Genomic DNA, 20,384 nt, shown 5'->3' with positions numbered 1-20,384 from the left:
TCAGGTCACATTACATCTCCACAGTCATACGGGAGGCGGGAGGGGGAACACCTAAAACCGCTGAGGCAAGAACGCGCACAGTCACACACAAACGGGTTGGAATCATTATGTCCGTAAAGGAGAGGTCAGCATTGTGTAAAGTTCTGGTGGGAACTTCCACTGGTTCTTGTATCTTAATGCTCGTGATATTATGAAAACAGTAATGACCAGAAGACTGCATATTCTCAGTTGAACTATTTACTTGATGCCAGAAAAGTTGAGTACACAGCTGTGTTGCCTTTTTCTCTTAGTATGCGGAAGAGGAAGAAATCTCTTGAAAATGGTCTCTACTCATACTGTCTTGGCCGCCCACCCACATGGGGGCGGCTCAGCCTAGCCCACGTGCGAATATGTGACCTTGATGGTCTTGACGACTAGTTTCTGCTGGATAAGTGTGCCAGAGTGCAGATAGATAGAAAGGCGCCAAGCCAGGACAGGTCACAGCGACACAACGGCCTAGCTCAAGTCACCTATCTTGTCACTAAGAGGCCTAATCTAACAATCGCCTTACTGGAATCCACTGGGATAACTCCTGCAATGGGTGCCACCACTTTCTTCCATAACCTCGGTTGGCAGTGGATGGCTCAGTTATTCTTCGCAGAGGATAAATAATATATGACAGAGTACTTATATCTACGTGTAACTGCACAGTTTTTTATTGAATCCATTGCTTAATGACCACTACAAAATAGATGCATGGGAATTAAAGAAACAAAATATTCTGAACGATGACTTGTATCGCAAAACAACATCAACGTAACTCTCAAGGTACCCCTGTATTTAACACTCACGTACTCATTTCATTAGCTACACTTGCACTCCATCTCTCATATTGCATGTTATTGGTCGGGTGGACTCAACCGCTAAGTGCGCATAAATCTTACAGGCTTGCAAAAAACGCAATTGCAACTTGTCAGGGTGGGCGTCTTAAATGTGACAAGTTTTTCGCTTTAAAGCCCGAGCGGGATAATCCACCGTAAACGGCAGATGTCACTTAGCACAAATTGCTACAAGGTGTTTTTTTTTATACATACTTTGGGGAGTGTGTGTAATATAAATGTGAGGTTAGCCAGCGTGTCTTTGAATTAAACATGGTCATTCCCCACAACACTTTCCATTTAAATATCAGTAAGACGCTCAACTGTGCCGGTTGTTATGCCACACAAAATAATCTCTCGCATACTCACATGCACACACACAACCATCCCTATTGTTCCTCAACCCGGCTGACATTTGGCTGATATTTTGGCCCTGCTTATTGCACTGAAAATATTTAGAGTGCAAATCTTTTTTTTTTTTCCCTGCAGGCGCCAAGCTGCACTAATGATGGCAACCTGATAAGCTCTTATGCCCGAGCATGCATCGTTGCGTGCAAAGGGAGCATAAGGTGTTGTAAGGAGGTTGCGAGGGGGCTCTGCACCGGCATTCTAAAGACCTGATTATCACCGTTATGACATCCGGAGTCGCCGCCGTAACATCTGTCTCATGACACTTCCCGTTTAAAGTTAATAGGGGGGTTTTCACTCGTGGATCAGACGGCATTAAAAGCGCTTTCAAATTAAGGATGTGTGGCCTCAAAACATTTAGCATTACCGGATCTTAAAAATCATGAGTTGGGGGATAAGTAGAGGAGGAGTTGGACTTTTTCTTTCCTGTTTAATCCGCTTAAGTCAAGCTTGTTGATAAAATTATATTATGATAGCTAGCACAGATGACTTGAAAACAAAAAATGTGCATGGCGCTCCTTTCAGTAGTTCATCCACATCTCACCTGGGTTATTCAACAAGTGTCAAAAGTGTGTCAACACTCATGTGTGGACACGTACAAGCGGTCAATTAAAAAAAGTATATATTTTTAATACTAATTTGAAGCAATGAGATGTATGCTTTTCATTCCTGAATTTTTATGTTTTTATTTTTTATAAAAAAAAAAAAAAAAAAAATCTCAAAAATCGGCCGGGCTTTACCAATTTCAGGCAAACACAAATGCTGCATTCGAGGATGGTCGGAAGTCGGATATATCCGAGTTGGTTTTTCCCAGTGCCGACCTGAAAGCGTTCGAGGCGAAAGTAAACAACCAAAATGGCGGATAGTGCTAATTTGTTTTTTATTTTGATTCTTAAAGCTCATTTTTTACCTCCAGCATACTTACCTTCTCATAATTTTGCTTCATTTATTGTTTTTATCTTATTTCATAAGCATTCCATACAGTTCAGTAGTTCACCGTATAATTTCATACTGGGAGATAGCGGCATACTGTCACGTGCGTTGTGTTACGTGAAGTTATGTCGAATACTTATGAATGAAAAAAGCTATCTAGTCCGACTTCCGACCATCCTCGAAAGCAACATAAAGCACAAAGTCCTGTAAAATTGATTGAAATTCAAATCTTAGTTGTTTTAAGGCACCATTAAACAAGTTATTTTAATCAAATATCGGAATCATCATCATCCGAAAAAATATCCACATGGGATAGGCCCTAATTGCTCGTATAATTTTGTACTATTTATTCTAAAATACTTCTTTGTACTATACCAGGAGTGGGCAAAGTCCTGCAGGTTTTGGATAATGTGGTTCCGATACCGATACTGGTATCGACAGAGACCCCGATACTGTATTAAAACAGTGGTATCGGCATCGGTGAGGATTAACAAATAATATGCCGATACTCATTATTATTATTTCCGACGCTAATATAGGACTTTGGAAGGCTACTTCCAAAGTCCGTATCGGTACGGTATCTGCCGATACGGCAAAGCTGGGTATCGGAATCGGTATCCGGGGCCAAAAAAACGGTATCGGAACAACACTAGTTTTGGAGGTTTCCCTCTTCCAACACAAGCTGATTCATGTCAACAGGATAGTTATCAGGCTTATGCAGAGCTTGGTGAGGAGCTGATCATATATCAGTTGTGTTGGAGAAGGGAAACATCCAAAACCTGCAGGACTCCGGCCCTCCTTGTTCACCCCTGTACTATACTATTCTATGATAGCATTATTCATTTATGAAACGGGTAATATGTGTAATGAGATCCGTTAGAATTACATCATTAAAATATTCAAAATGTTAATGTTGATTCACTGTCATCCATTTTCAGACCTGCCGAGCTTCATCAAATCCCCCGAGGACCAGACGGGCATCTCGGGCGGCGTCGCCTCTTTCGTGTGCCAGGCCACCGGTGAGCCCAAACCTCGAATCACCTGGATGAAGAAGGGCAAGAAAGTCAGCTCGCAGCGTTTTGAGGTGAGCACACAAGTCGTGACTTATTTGCGCAGACGAGCGAAACGTGTCGTCCGGCCTCCCCATTACTATTGATCCTCAAACAAAGCTCCTTCTCGCCAAGCAAGACCAGACAAGTCTCCTTCCTTTGCCTTTAATCTTCTCCTGTCTGAGTTTAGAGAGTAGTCCGCTTCATCTTTGCGTATCCTCGCACCCGCATCGCTCGGCTACATCTTCTCCGCCCATGCATTTCTCTTGATGTAGTCGTTGCCGCTTCTTTCGGCACATATGAACAAAACAAGATACGTCACGCTGCTTTCCCGACCATCTGTAACCAAATATGCAGGATCTGGCAGGGGTTCTTTTCTCTTTTATGTTTTCTAATCTGTCTTTTATATACAGTTTGACATTAACACTGTGCCCAAATATAGGACACAATCCCCCTAGTTATTGTGGGAGTTATCAATAAGAACAGCTTTTGCTCTCCTGGAAAAGGAAAAAAAAAAAAAAGATTCTGGAGTGTGTCTGGGATTTTTGTCATTTATGATGGAAGTTAAATTCAACTCAACTGTGCTGTACTCGGGCAATGTTTTTGTGCCCAGTAGTAACCACCAAAAAAAAAAAAAAAATTGTTGACAATTTTTTCATGATTATCTACAATCTAAAAACAGATTGGTCAAATCTACCAAAAAAATGGTTACATTTGACCAATCTTACTGGTAGTTATGTGTGCGACAGATTCTTTGGTTAAAACAACCACTCTAGAATTGTAGGTGTTTTCAACCAATATATATTGGTGATTGGGCCAACCGATACAAATTGGTCATTCTGACCAAGAGATTGGTTAATTTGTGTTAGAGGCTGAAAAGAAGTACCACTGATTGTCACACCCACCTAAGTGGGGTGAAATTTGTTCTCCGCATTTGACCCATCCACTGAGGGAGTGGCGAGCAGCAGCAGCGTTCAGGAATCATTTGGTTTTCTAACTCGCCAATCCCAACCCATAATGATGAGTATCAGGCAGGGAGGTGAGTGGGCCCATTTTTATAGTCTTTGGTACAATCCGGGTAAGGATGGAAACCACAACCTCCCAGTTTCAGGGAGGACACGCTTCCACTAGGCCAGGGAGCTAGTCATGCCTATGGTGATGTAGCTAGACACACATTTCCATTTTTAAACACTATTATTTTTAATATATAATGTAATATTTTATATGTATATATTAATATGCACTTAGAATAATCAACACATTTACAATACAATAAATTGATACAATAAACACATTTCTAAGTGATCTATTTAGACGTACTTTCTATTGTAACCAAATTTCATTGGTTGTTTGGCTAACCAATAAAATTGGTATGTCTGACCAATCTATTGGTTAATCAAGTCAATATGAGCTTAACCTACTAGATTGGATTATTTTTAAGTTTTCAAAGTTTTACAAAGTTTTTTATTTCAAATTTGCATTGTTTTTTTTAAAGAAATAAAAACAGTTTTACAAGTATTTATATGTATTTTAATATGTATGCTATATTGTGATATATGGCTATTTATTTAAAATGATCTGTTATTGTTTTTTTTTTTTTTTGTTTTTTTTTGAGAAATAGTATTAATCAAAATTGCTAGTTGTATCGCTACTTGGTATCTGTACCAGTGACTACTTACGATTTGAGTACTTGTACTGGTATTGGTTAGTGTTGTTCCGATACCGATACTGGTATCGGCAGAGGCCCCGATACTGCACTAAAACAGTGGTATCGGTGAGTACTAACAAGTAACATGCCAATACCATTAATTTCAACGCTAATATAGGACTTTGGATGCAGCATCTTACTGCATGCCGATCTAAGAGATCCTATTGGCCCTTGAATGCTCTGAACCAATGGCAGGACAGCTTTTTCATGTTGAGAAAAAATAAAACCTTAGGTATCGGTATGGTATCGGCCGATACTGCAAACCTGGGTATCGGTATCGATGGCCAAAAAACAGTATCGGAACAACACTAGTATCAGTATATGAAAAAAAGCAGTATATCGAAAGATCCCTAACATATATACATATATGTGTATATACAAAGCATTTGCATGTTCGATATGTGTATGTTAGCGCGTCTCTTTTTGACTAATGCGTTTGATGCCGTATTTTTTCCATAGTCCACAGTCTCCGTTTTGCTGCCGTGTTGCCTTGAATAGCTTGTATCAGAAACAAGTTGCTTCTATGCTGCAATAGAGTGAAATGGCGAGAAGAGAATTAAAAAAAAAAAGTCAAACCAAACCTCCCTCCGACCTCCTGCTTTGCCCCCTCCCAGGTGATCGAGTTTGATGACGGCTCGGGGTCCGTGCTGCGCATCCAGCCGCTGCGCACGCACCGCGACGAGGCCATTTACGAGTGCACGGCGGCCAACAGCGCCGGCGAGATCAACACCAGCGCCAAGCTGACCGTGTTTGAAGGTAAGACGAGACCGTCCTCTCCTCTCCTCACTTCACCTCTGCTGGCTCGCATTCCCCACATAGCCCACATCAAGATGCGGCCTTTGCATCAATTATGCATTCATTTGCATCGGGACGCTTTGAGGATTCCTTGCATTTGTCAGTGTCAGTCTGGAGCAGTTCGCATCAAGTTAACATTGAGTCCCACAGTTTTAGGGAGAGATAAGCATGACAACCAATTTATTGATTCTGGAATTGTTTCTTGATTAATCACACTACTTGCTTGCACCTACCGGCGGCTCTGTTGATTCGCCTCCACTTAATTTGCTGTATAAAGAAGGACAAAGTATCATCATCTATGGGAAGATGGGTCTAAAATATCGATATATCGATATCGAATCGATATTCCTTTTCAGAGCCTAATATCAATTCATAAAACCATGAATGGATAGTTTTAATAGTTTTTCCCCCCGTAAATTAATGTGCCAAATAGGGCCCGACCGAATACTCGGCCGCTGATTATAATTGGCCGATTATTGGCCTTCAAACATCGGCCAAAACAATCGTCAATTGAGCTAAATAGACGATTATTTTCCCTTTAAAACATTATCAAAGAAAGCCAAAGTTTCTGACGCTGTGAAAGTACCCTGAATGCACCATTTTGCTTGTGTAGCATTAGCAGCTAGCAAGTGTGTAGCGTATGTTAATCTGGTTATTCTGTTGTCCCCTAAGCTTTCTTTAGGCTGTTTAATGACCGCAGTTGGAGTTAACTGTAAAACTAAATACACAACGTTAAGAATTACATCCACTGTATATTTAAATACAAAACGCGGTTCGTTTTCAAAACATCGCTAGCCTAGCGCTAACAGGAAGTTAGCAAATGCTAACAACATCGACTTCGGGAGTGTTTTACCTTCAAATAACGAATCGAATCAGGCCCTTCTGAATCGAATCGAATTGATTTTGGAATTCTGTATCGATATCCAGCCCTACATCTACGTGATGTCTTTTTTAGGCAGGGAAATTTATGAGTTTATATCATTCAGAAAGACAATTTCAGCTTGATAGTGCTATAATATGCAAACGTCGTGGTACAATATTGTCATATGATATGAACCTCACAATATGATAATTATCACAATATTTTGGGGAGGTTGGTTATATTATAAAACAGCTCATGATACTGTATAAAAATTCACAACATTATAAAAAAAAACAGAGAGAGAGAGAGAGAGAGAAAGAAAGGGTCATATATAAAACAAAACAACACAATATTGTGTTTTTGTAATAATAATAGCAGTGACAGAGCTAAGTCCATGCCAGTAAGTTCCAACATTTTGAATTATTTTACTTGATAAACAATGTGCAACTTGTGTTCTTATTGGCTCATTGGCGCAAAGTCTCATGGTCTATGTAGTTCACAATTCTGTGTTGGGCTGAAGTGAAGTCATGTTTTTTGACAGAGATGTGTGCCTTTAATATTGTAACATGACAACAACAATATCATATATATATATATATATATATATATATATATATTGGTACATATAAAGAATGGATGGGTAGATATATCGTATTATTATTCATGTTTTCATTTTAGTATTTTTAGTCTCAAGACACCTTTAAAAATAGAAATTGAAAATATGCGGTAATATATTTTGTCTAAATTTTATTCATTGATTTCTTGTTTCATCTATAATTCGTACTTTTATTAGTCTCGTTTAGGTGTGTGAATTGCCTAGTACCTGACGATTCGATCCGTATCACGATTCATAGGTCACGATTCGATTCGATTCGATACCGATTAATCCCGATATGAATTTACAAGTCGATTGTTACGATTTTTTTTTTTTTACTCAATTTAGAAAATACCATTCAGTAAACTTGTACATGTACACTGTAAGATTTGTATGAACATTTATTATTTATTGATCTCAAACTTCAGTGTTATAACGGTGAGCCACTGTATTTAACAAACAGGCTGTAACCTTTTTCACGTTAGAACAGCATTGAAATAAAACATTAAGGCTTCATGTTCCATTAATATAACATTCTTCCATGCTTAAGGTGTGAAAGTTAGACGTTTTGTTGAATATTTTTCCATCAAAAATGGATGTTAAAAAATCCATTCGGCTGCCTATTGAATCGATTCGAGAATTGCATGCTGTAGTATCGCGATATATTGCCGAATCACCCCTAGTCTCGTTTATATCATGCTTTCATTTGTAGTTTTTATTGTTTGAATTATGCAGATAAAGGTGCACACTTTGGCGTTGATGCAAATTTGGATTGTTCAGCCTTGGGGGAGGTCGACACCTCATCCGCTGAAAACCGACTCCCAACACGACATGTCCGCAATCCACAAAATGGCCGCACATGTAAAGTAGTAACCGAGCGACGTGCCGAATAATCACACAAACAGCATTTGGAGTGTTTTCCGCATATCGCCGTCCCCCCTCTCCCACTCGCCCTCTTCCCACTCTCCTCCTCGGTGGCGTTAATGTACATGATGTATGTGGACAGAGGTTCTGCACCCCGTCCCCCGCTCAGCCTTCCATATCAGTGGCTCGTGAGCGTGCATTTCCTCCCTAATTGATTGTAATTTTGTCATGTGGATGCGAGTCACTGCAGGGCTTTGATTCCATTAGGAAAAAAAAAAGCCTGCGAGCGAGCCAGCGGCAGGATGAGGGTCATCCGCCGCCGTCGCTCCGGACTTACAGAAAATCCCACTCCTTCCCTTTCCCCTCCACGCTCATTCGATATCATTGGTCGGGCCTTGCGTAATCTTCCCAAAGGGACTTTTGCTTTACTTTCTTCGAACACCCCCACCCTCCCGTACTCGTCCTCATCTTGTGCATCGTGAGGAATTGTGTGGCACGAGGTGAACACGAGTCACATAGCGTTAGGCGCAAATACAAGTACACAGTCCCCCTAGTTATTGTGGGAGTTATCAGGAAGAACAGCTTCTGCTCTCCTGGGAAAAGAAAAAAAATAAACAAGATTCTGGAGTGTGTCTGTGGGATTTTTGTCACTCATGTTGGGCCCTGAGAGAGGCCATTGCTCGCTGTATTTGTCACACTTCATCCCAGAGGTGTTTGATGGGCCTCTTCCACACCAAAGTCACGCATCTGGGCTGTCACCATGCTTTGGGCTGTGGGAACACTTGCACAAACTCTTCCCACAAATTTGAAAGTATACAAATGTTTTGAAGTCCCCAAAAATCCAAGAAACAAGCATACAAGTACGTCTTACCTTTACTGGCTCTCAAGGGAATTTTGTAAGAGTCGGAAAAAACAACATGCTAATTAAACACTGTACTTACTGTACTTTAATTTGATTGTTTTCGATGTGAGGCCCACATTTTTATCATACAAATATTTTTGTAAATAAAAAAAGGTGTATAATTTTGAGAAAATAGTCGTACATGATACATAGTATACTCGGCAGGCTACGCCAACCACTGATTAATTCATTTGTTCAAGACCTTTTCACCTTTGCTTGTAGCAGTGTAAGTGTAATGGTGTATGTATGCACATTCATATTTTTCAAATGTTGCATAGGGACAGAGGTATATGAAACATGTAAGGAACAGGAAGCATAAATACCTCCCTCTTGAGCCACATATCTACTCCATAAACAATTATTGTCCAGCTCAGCTCAATTCATTGCAAGTGAGATGCATTTTGTTTGCCTAAACAGCATAGTTACCTACCAAAAGTAATCTTTGAAAGGTTTTCAGTAGGGATGCACGATAATGCTATTTTCAACCGATACCGTTAAACCAATAATTTAGAAGTGCCGATGTCGATAACCGATAAGTAAGCCGCTAATAGTTTGCAAAATTAACATGAACTCAACTCACCTCTCAACAAGTATCTCTTGGGCAAATAGTGAACAACTCATTAAAAAAGCAGCTTCAAGCTGTTTATTTTCACCCCCAGTTGAAGTTTATTGTCACACTAAACCAAACTAGGAGAATTACATGAGTAGTTATAACAAACATATAACGTTCAGTCCGCTAGCTTCATGCTAATGCTAACATATATTTCCACCATTTCAATTCATTTCATTTGAGTCAGGAGTTTGGTCATGGAAGTCATTTAATCATATCTCAAGGTACCACTGTATTATTAACACGCATTCGCTCCCAGCCATTTTCACATTTCGCAATCCCGTTCGCTCCCGGCTCTTATACTGGATTTTGACTGATTTTCCAAGGCCCACAGATTATTGTGTTCTATTGAAATAAAAACATGGAACGGATCAAAAGAAAGCTTAAAGTCTCTTCTTTCATCAGGAAAAAAAAGTATATTTCTATCCGTTTCCGTTTTTCAGCCATTAGCATTAGAATTTGGCTAAATTGCCCTGGTTGATCTCCTTTGCTCTGCTGCCACCTGCTGGCCGTTTGTGTAATAACTACCATTTCTGCAACCGTTCTTTGCAGTTGAGAGGCTGCATCAAAGCCTTCTGTATGCTCTAGCATTAAAAAACAAAAACAATGTCTTTGGAACACTTAAAACATAAAAAAACGTATTTATATGTTATTGGGAGCAAATGATATATATATATATATAATATATATAAATGAATTGGACAGTTATGCTATTAGGCTATCGACTTGGCTATACAGCAAACCTGTCAAGCGATTTGAAACCACATTATATAAATGTTATATCATTTCTTAAATAGAGGGCAAGTGGACTTTTAATTGTAATTTATATTAAAGAAACATTTTACATGTGATCCTCACAGAAAATCTACGTTGACATTGTTGATTTCCATCAACATTTTTCTGTCTTTCGTGCATGCAGCTTTTCCCTCTCAAGCGATGACAAACATTTATTTATCACAACGTTTCAAAAGTCAACTCGACATTCTTTGCAGTTTCCCATCAACGGTTTCAGACAAAGAAGACTCCTAGTGATGAGTAAGAGTCGAGCGTTTTGAGCCAACAAAAGCAAAACAATGTGAGCTCATCTATCTTGTGTGGAAGAGCCGCTCTCGGCCGACAGGCTGAGGCAAGCCGCTGCTGCCTGCCTGCACTTACCTGCCCGCAGAGGAATGGGCAGGCAGCCAAAGCAAACGGGCGCCCGCTGAAGGTGAAGGCTTCATTGAGCGTCTGAAATGTCTGACACAAGAGAGACAGATGTTCTTGTGTGAAAACAGACTCCTGTTGCTCAATGGTCGTCGTTGTTTTGCATCTGCGCTAAATATACGATAAGCTGCTGGATTTTGTTCTTTGCTGTTCGTCATAGGAAAAAGAGGGGGAAAAGTTGAAAATGTATATAAATTTTTTTTTTACTGCAATTTTGCATTCATTTTTTTACAGTAATGTACCTATTTGATCAAGTTTATGAAGGTTTGAACATTTATTGAACATTTAAACAAGAGAGAAATGTGACAAAATGTAAATCCTCGATGAGAAAAGTGTATAAAGTGTGTGGTGAGGGGTTGTAGAGCCTTAAAACATTTATAATAAATGTAAAACATAAAGCTAGATTTTATGTATTATGCGTATCTTTTGGAACCGAACGGCAACGGAAAACGAGGGAACACTATATTAAAATTTTAGGGTGAGCATATCTCCACAAAAGACGATTCAATATGGTATTTGATATGTGGGGTGCAAAATTCAAGGACAATAAAAGATGATTCGATACATATCTCGATATATTTCAAAGTGGAATGATTTGGTTCAATTCAATGCAATAGCGTCTTTTTAATAATAATAAAAAAAAAACATTACATTTTCCAATTGAAACGGTTTTTGTTGCACCCCTATATTACATGTATTGCATTTTTTTGCATTTAATCTTCCATTTTATTAATTTCATTTTATTTTAATGTTGCAATATTTTACTGTTCTTTTTAATTCATTTTTAATTTTATTTATATTATTTTTAAAAAGTCAATAATCCTTAATCAGCCCCGACTTTAACAGGCGACATCTATGGGCTTGTGATACGACTTTTGAAAACAGAAAATTACCAAATTGACTTGACCCACATTTGGAAAAACGGTGGATCGATCACTGCTTTGACAGACAATGCAAAATGACTTCTGGTACTTATCTCCAAATGTGGAACCTTGCTGGGTCGACTGAGGCACCTCAATACAATACAGCAGCTTTGATGATGGGCTGATACCGAGTACTGTCTAATCAGCATCGTGATATTACACACTAATAAACTGGATGGATTGTCTTAGCAAAAGAAGGAGTACTAACTTGATTGATTGATTGATTGTTTGATTGATTGATTTTTTTTCTGGTGATAACAGACAACACATACTTCCAATCATTCAGTCAGGTATCACCGAGGATAAAAACACAATAAAGCCAGAAGGCGTATTTCCATTGTGGTCCTCAAAACATAGCATGACAAAAAACAAGAAACATAAAAGGACAACATCATTTCATCAGCAAAGACTAATAAGATAAATTTTCAATAGTCAAGCATTCAAATAATAATAAAAAAATAAAAACAAAAAAAACAATTTAAAATATTAATATAAGAAATCCAAACCTATTGTTTTACATATAAAAATTGGGTATAAGTTACCATAGTATAATACAGGTACTTTATGGCTCATAAAATACATCATTTATTATTAAAAAAAAATAAAAAATAATAATAATTTACATTTCAGTAGGGATGTAACGATATCCAAACATCACGATACGATATTGTCACGATATGAAGGTCACGATATGATAATTATCACGATATTGTGATAATTATTTAAAAAAGATCACAATATTGTAAAAAAAAGAGCTTATACTAAAAAAAAAAAGCACAATATTGTGTTTTTGTACATTACAGCAATGCATATTACCTACAATCTCTAATAACAATATTGAGGCACGTACTTGGTAATGCAAGAACACATTGATCGCTTCACAAGCAAATTAGGTTCCCCTTTATCTAAGTATCTATCTAATTAGCATAGATTTTAAACATAGAAGGCCAAAACATCCCTAATGAAAATTAGATTGCACTAATAAAGTAGCCACTAGAGGGTGCTAGAACTGCACAAATGGAAATCAACCTGACTTTTTTTAAAACAGATGTGTTCCTTTTAAATATTGTGAACATGACGATGAGGATATTGTGGCAGTTTTAATATCACAATATCACGATATTGCCCTTATTGTGACATCCCTGCATTTCAGTAGCTAAGAGTTGTTTTGTAACCATAATTTGATAGCCATTTTAAAAACATAAAGATCCACTCATTTTTAATTCTTTTGGCAGTTGGTTCCATTGTACTGCTGCACTGTACAAAAAAACTGTTTTTACCCATTAAGGTTTTAAATTTGTACGGGACAAAATCTGTTGAACTATCTCATGTAGAATACTGATGAGTTTGGCAGGCCAGGGAAAAATAATGTTGCAGGTACTTAGGAACCTTGTTTGATATAATCTTAAAAGTAAGCAGCATTTTCATATAATTAATGTGTTACTCTACCATTATCCAATTTAAGTTTTTAAATTGATCAGGATGCAAATGTGTACGAGGATGAATTTTTAGGATAACCCTAACGAGCTTATTCTGAGGAGTTTGCAGTTTATTCTTTAATATTTGTGTGAGACCGCTATACCAGGAGATGGCTGCATAGTCAAAGTGGCTCGAACTAAAGCAGATTTAGAGAATGTGAGCAATATTTGTCAGCAATATTTGAGAGTTCCTTGGGTTCAGCTCCTGAGAAAATGGGAGCAAAAACGAAAGTGCTGTATTTATATTTTTGCTCAGTACATAAACATGAAAACACAGACCATGCTCGTTCCGCGACACAAACCCTCTCTAAAGAGCGACGTCGCCAGCCCGGCCCGACTATATTTAGGCTATTGTTTGTGGCCCCGGCAATGCATCAAGTTCACAGCGGCGGAACTCGGTGCGAAAAACACGGGGGCCGCTTGCAAGCAGACGGAGATTAATGGTCGGCCAACCTTAATGGACCGCGCTCGCCCGGAGCTTTGAGAACTTGTACGGCAGCTCTGATGAAAATGAATGGCGAGGAGGGAGGGGGGGAGCTTTATGTTAACATTAACTGCAGTGCCCTTGAGCAAAGCACAAGGTGAGAATTGCTCGATACGAAAAGTCTGACCACCACTGCGTTAATGAAAATAAATGTGTTTATATGTAAAATTAGGGGAAATGTTGTTTTTTTTAACAAGTTAGCCATTGTAAAATAAAACCAAAATAAATTCAAGAGTCAGACAGAAGTGAGTGTGAAAACAATGTAACCTCTTCATACTATATATTTTATCAGTTAAATCCTTGGGGGTGTAAAGTAACTAAGAGAATGTGGTCAAATAAAAAGAATGGCCTACTAGGGCATGTTTTTCCAACCCTCTGCCAAGTTGGACTTTAGCACTTTGGCATGTCCCGAGTCTCCAGTCACTCTGTAATTCATTCTGTCACGCTGTTAAGAATCAAGCGCTTTTGTTTTGCGGCTGTTCTCACGCCCCGTTTTCTTGGCTTAAGAGGTCATCCAGACTTTCAAACGGGGCCCAAAGTCATCATTGTTTTGGCCTATAACAAAATAATTATCAGCGTCATACCCCGCTTCTTTCCACCATGCCATCTTCTTTTACGGGCGTGCCGAGTATGCTGGACACTCGGCAATGACCGCAGGGAACAATGACTCGTTACATGGGTAACGATGCCTGTGCCCTGACCTCGCAGCACCCCCGCTTGAATTGAAGCGCCTCAGTAAATGTCCTGCTAAATGGCGCTTGTCCGGCCGATGTGTGAAATAGCACTCCCGCCGTCTGAGAAGACATCAGAAGCGACACGGGCGTCGGAACTGCGAAAAACCACGCCGCATTGAACGTGACGCTCGGAACGAGAGGCGCTAACAAACGGCGACAGTGACGGAGCAGACGCTCGCCTAAATTCACTTTTGTTGGTTCGGAGACAAGGTTCATTTGGTAGACAAAAAATAAATAAATGAGGCACGGACTGAGATCTGGAAACACTTTGCTACAGTCTGGAAGTTCAGGAGAAAGAGTCAACCCGCTCACATTCTCAAAGAGCTGAAAGAACTTACCTTCATATCGCAGTCTAACAAGTGTGAATTATTTGGTGACACGCAAACTTGTGCCCCACTGGTTGCATTTAACGAGGCAGTTAATTGTGTTGTTTGTCGCTTACTCACCCAACAACTACACAGCTGCATTGACTCATCTTTGTACTTTTTATTATAGGAAAAATACTACATACATATGTGTATTATATATACATAATGAGAGAGAGAGAGTGAGAGATGTATAATATACGCAACAAGCTAAACTAATATGAGTTTGTTTAAACACAGAAGATAATCAGTCTTCTTTCATGAAGGACTACAGAAATCAATGAACATTTACTGGTGATAGGCTGAAATCAGAGGATTTGGACAATTTTGAGTTAAAAAAAATGGCTCCAAACGATTTCTCAATTATTAAAATAGTCGATTCATTTGATAATTGATTAATTTTGACAGCTCTAATCTCACTTTTGCGGCTTGGAGGTCCAAGCTGGAATGATAACTGATAATAGGACTGGGCCATTTTGCCTAAAAATAAAATCTCCCATTTTTTCACAAAAAAATTGATTTTCCTTTTTTTTTTCTCGATGTATTTTATTTATTTAATTATTTATTCATTTATCTATTTATTCATTTTAAGAAAACAAGTAAAAATGACATAACTCAAAGTAATATTTGCTTTTATTTTATTAAACAACAAATAAAAACTTTCAAAATTAAAGTGCAAAATGTCTACCTTAAATAAAATACTTCTAGAAACAAATTAAACGTATAAAGTGCAAACTTAGACCTTTTTTTTTTTTTTTTTTTTTTTTTTTTTTTAGTAATTAAATGACAGAAAACTCAAAACAACTTTTGCTTCTATTTTAACATAAGTAAACAAAATGTCTGCATGAAATAAAATACTTGTGGAAACAAATGAAACATAACATATTGAATTACATTGCAGTGCAAACTTGGAACTTTTTGTTTTTGTAATTAAATGACAATAAACTCAAAACTTTTGCTTCCATTGAATCTAACACTTAACATAACTAAATATTTCCTTTTCAAAATTAAAGTGCAAAATTTCTGCCTTGAATAAAATACTTTTTGAAAGTAATAAAAATACATTTAATAGAATATTTCATTCATAATGACTGTGGCTTAATTGATCATATGGATGTACAAATTTTATAATTCTTGTGAGGATAACAATTGAAATGCTTTAGACAATTCACTAAGTCAATATTTATTTGGGTTTGGGGAAACTCAAGTTAATTAAAGTTTAAATCGTCCACAACAAATCATTCAAATTAATTCAAAAAATCGATATATCGCCCAGGCCTACCTAGACACTAGTTTTGCCGATGTAAGAAGTGTTAATGGGTAGGTCTCGCCACCGAAATGTCGAATATTCGAATTGGAGGTGCTTTGGAGAGCCTCGTCTCGTCCTCGGGGGAAACTGCGGACGTGTCTCAAGACAGGAGAAATGTTATCTAATGGTTACAGATCAAACGCGCACCATCATTACCAAAGTCCTCCCCTGTCAGAGTGTAAATTAGAAATGTTCTTTTTTGAAGAAGTTACCCCGTCAACTCCCTTTGAACTCGCAAAGTTTTCATATGTGGAAAAAGGTCAAGCAAGAAATAAGCAAGTTATCCCAACTAGCGTCGAAGAAAAATAAGTTGTTGAAAATGTGGCGAAAAGAAAACTGCGGAGCGACATCGCTCCTCCGAATATTAATAGTCCCGCCATATGAATTCAATTTGCGCTCTAAAAGGAGAAATTTTGTGGGAAAACCTCATTGGTTTTTGAGCCTCACTCAGTCCATAGACCACGGCGCAGCTTGACTGTATTTAGCGGCGCTGCGTTTGGTGTGCAGTAAACAAATTACAGCCTGGCCGCCTCGCAGAAGGCCTTTATTTGCGCGTCCGGCCTCAGCAGGTCCCCGCGCAGAGGCGGGAAATGACTGCGACACAATACCCGGGTAATAAATATCTCAGCGGCCTGGGCAAGTGCGGACAAACACAGCGGACGGGATAAAGAGTGGGGAAATCTCATTGCGAGATGAATGTGTACGCGAGCTGTATTGGTATGATTTAACACGTAGCCGAGCTTCTTCGACAACTTAATCCCTTCCTTTGCTTGCCTCTATTCAAATTGTCCACAATGACCAGTGTAAGGTGTGTTATGTAACTGATTTTCTCCCATATTCTTCTGTGCCGCTCTCAAATGTGTCCACGCTGCCGTTTTAATATCCAGAATGATGAGCTTAGCATGTCGTTAAACACTTTTGCCAATGTTCTGTTTGTTGTCAAAACATACAGGAGATAAAACAGTTTTCTGATAAACCGTGATAACATTCCAAGTCAGCTAGTATTACAGTTTTGAATGGTTCGAATGCTTAATACCGTATTTACTGTTGCAACTCTTGGGAGTAGTACTTCACTTTTGGATTCTCCCATTGAGGACTACAGTAAACAAAGTCAGATGCACGTTATGGTACGCTGAAACATGCTGGAAGGCAGTCTGGGTGGCTGTAAGATTTGTTTTTCATTATTTTTGTCTAATGTTGCTGTTTTTTTATCTAATATTGCTGTATATTTTTTAATATGTATTTGCATTTTTTTTGAAGATGTGTTTAATTGTATTTTTTTCCAGTTTAGTCTAGTAATTTTGTTATTTTTGGTATTTTTACACAGAGATGTTCCTTAATATTAAAACATATTTTCAGTATACCTGATTTTTTTTGTCTATATTTTTTGTCCATTTTTGTTTTTGCCTCTTGATTTTTTTTAAATTGACTCTTTCACTATCCTAGCTATCTTTGAATAGCACCACATATTGTGGAAATTGCTGCCCGCTTGGCATCTACCCTTTCAGCTGACGTCACTGCTTAGTAGGGATGTAACGATAAGGGCAATATCGTGATTAAAAACTGCCACAATATCGTCATCATGTTCACAATATTTAAAAGGAATTCATCTGTTCAAAAAGTCAGGTTGATTTCCATTTCTGCAGTTCTAGCACCCTCTAGTGGCTAGATTATTGGTGCAATTTAATTTTCATTAGGGATGTTTTGGCCTTCTATGTTTAAAATCTATGCTTATTGTTAAATGAAGGGGAACCTAATTTGCTTGTGAAGCGATCAATGTGTGCTTGCATTACCAAGTAAGTTAAGTTGTTATGAGAGATTGTAGGTGGTTTATATGCATTGCTGTTACGTACAAAAGTACAATATTGTGCTTTTTTTTAGTATGAGCTCTTTTTTTGTTTACAATATTGTGATCTTTTTTAAATATCGCCAACACCCCCACATCGTGGTAATTATCGTATCGTGACCTTAATATCGTGATAATATCGTGATGTTTGGATATCATTTCATCCCTGCTGCTTAGCTTCCGCTACGCCTCCCAAGGACAAACATCCCTTAACAAATGAATGTACAGAGCTTGATTTTCTGCAAACGTTTTTTTAAAAAAGGGGGGAAATATGTCAAGTGTCACAAAAAACGTCCCGAGTAGGACACTACATTACTGCGACTCATTGAAACCAGCCGTTTGGTGCCGCTAGCTACAAAAAATGGAGTTTGTTGGAAGGCAAAGTGGAAGTGGAAGTTTAAGGTATGTTTTTGGTTGAAACAGTACGTCGATCACTAACTCCTTTCATGGTGTAAATTGTCATTCATTAAATCGTTTGTGTCCGGATATACTCGTCTTGCTGTTTTTCAAAGTCTTCAAGCTATCTTAGCTTGCTAGCTGCTAACAAACAGACCGCACATTTACAACACATTGCTCAGCCGAGATCAAGCCCGAGTTAGTGTTAATTGTGCTAATCGTGTTAAATCGTGAACTTTTTGTTCAAAATTACTTGAATACTAATGCAAAAAAAAGTATGAATGATTGTTTCATATTCATCACGTCTGCCTACATTTTGTTTAGCATTATGCTGATCATACAGATACATGTAAGCATGATCATTTTGGTTTCCAAAATCATTAAATAAAACTTTTATTGTGTCATACATCGAAACAGAATAAAGACACATAATGTTGTTTTGACCTCCTCAGGTGTACACTCCTCCTACTCCTCCTCCTCCTCCTGTATATATTTTGCCAGCTCCACTGTGGCGATCCGATTTAATATCTCCCACCATCTGCTGGCTGGAGGCCTGGCGTCGTAGATCATATCCAGGCTGACAGTTACAAACTGCATCTGTCTCTGTGCGCCTCTCCCAAGGACTTAGGCAATATGGCGAGGGTGGACGTAGTGGTCTGCGCCCTCACATTCTCGCTTTCAAGGACTTTTATGGCCATTTATAGGACTGACACAAGGAAGGATGGACGCCTTTTCAGTTTTGGTCTGGACTGGGTGAGAGCTTGCTGTTATGATCATGCAAGACTCCGCACAAAATTTTAAAAGAAAAACATGAATTGTATGTTGTATGTGTATCTTAAATCGAAATGATGCCGTTGATCAGTCGTTGGACAAAACCTGTCGACGAGGGCAGCAACTTCTCTGTGTAGTAAAGTTGTTGTGATTGGTCGTTTGATAATTTGTTGACGAGTGGGGTGTGATAGGACGGGCCAACTTGGGGCTGTGATAGGTTGTTGAGGCAAGCATGTTAACACAGGTGCAATGCAAGTGGTTGTTTACAAAGGTGGGCATTCCGTGAATCCGTCAGCCCGTCACTGATGGCCGCACGTCTCTTCTGACAAATGAGAAATGTCCAAAAAATGTCTAAACACTGACTGACATGGGCTTATGTCTGTCACTAACCAATGGACAGTCGACAACATCGGTACTTGACCCGGACAGAGTGCCCACCTTTGTCTGTTGATCCTAAAATATTGGTGACAAAGGAATGACAGAAACGTGGTAAAAATTGAATGATGGACTGACGATTACAATTTGGCTCGTCTTAAAAAGTTGACGTACTGATGATGACGGAAGGTTACCCAGGGTGCTGACGAATAATTTTTCGGATTATAAGTCTCAGTTTTTTTCATAGTTTGGCCGGGGGTGCGACTTATACTCTGGTGCGACTTATGTGTGAAATTAACACATTATTATATCATTTCACATGTTATTTTCACACTAAACCTCAAGAGGGCGCTCTAGGCCTGTGTTGATAAGTTCAACATTGCATCGTCTACCTCCCGAGTTGGGGGAGTTGTTTAAAAGTGACACCGAGGATGAAGATTTCATTGGATTTAGTGATTTGGAGTGAAACCTGTTAGCATGTTCTTTATGCTAGAGTTATATGAATAACTTGTAGTGATGGGAACATAATTCACCCACGGAACGTTGGGACGAAGGGAGAGTTCCGGGTGGGAAGGTTTTGTTACGTGGAAAAGGGGAGTTAGCCTGTTAGCTTCTAGCTGAGTGGGGAGTTGCTGTTAAGACCTCAGAAGCTGATGTCAATAAAACGCCAGCCTTTGGCTCCGTGCTTCAACACTCCGCCTCCGACTCCCGTCCCTGCTCGCTACAAACTCTTAATATGTTACGTCGTTACTGACATTACCAGACATGTCAGTCATGTAACTTATTCAGCCTGTTGTTATTTGAATTTTAAATTGCCTTTCAAGATGACATGTATGTTTTTGGTGTTGGATTTTACCAAATAAATTTCCCCCAAAAATGCGACTTATACACCAGTGCGACTTCTATATGTTTTTTCCT

The 20,384-nt window shown here is 38.7% G+C and overlaps 2 protein-coding genes across 16 annotated transcripts in view; one reads left to right on the top strand and one right to left on the bottom strand.

Moving 5' to 3' along the window:
- The window catches only part of LOC144020339 (ras-related protein Rab-8A-like), a 316,622-nt gene that overhangs the window by 55,176 nt on the left and 241,062 nt on the right, over window positions 1-20,384 (bottom strand). The gene's annotated exons all lie outside the window — the stretch shown is intronic.
- ptprfb (protein tyrosine phosphatase receptor type Fb) overlaps window positions 1-20,384 on the top strand; it is a 273,163-nt gene that overhangs the window by 117,373 nt on the left and 135,406 nt on the right. For all 15 annotated transcript variants that reach the window (XM_077523628.1, XM_077523666.1, XM_077523597.1 and 12 more), the window contains exons 3-4: window positions 3,137-3,282; window positions 5,570-5,711. In XM_077523628.1, coding sequence (XP_077379754.1) covers window positions 3,137-3,282; window positions 5,570-5,711 — 288 coding nt within the window. The remainder of the gene's footprint in view (window positions 1-3,136; window positions 3,283-5,569; window positions 5,712-20,384) is intronic.

Source organism: Festucalex cinctus, chromosome 1 (genome assembly GCF_051991245.1).
Source record: "Festucalex cinctus isolate MCC-2025b chromosome 1, RoL_Fcin_1.0, whole genome shotgun sequence".
NCBI classification, from domain to species: domain Eukaryota; kingdom Metazoa; phylum Chordata; class Actinopteri; order Syngnathiformes; family Syngnathidae; genus Festucalex; species Festucalex cinctus.
The sequence above is the reverse complement of the archived record's forward strand: the minus strand, read 5'-3'. Positions and strand labels throughout refer to the sequence as shown.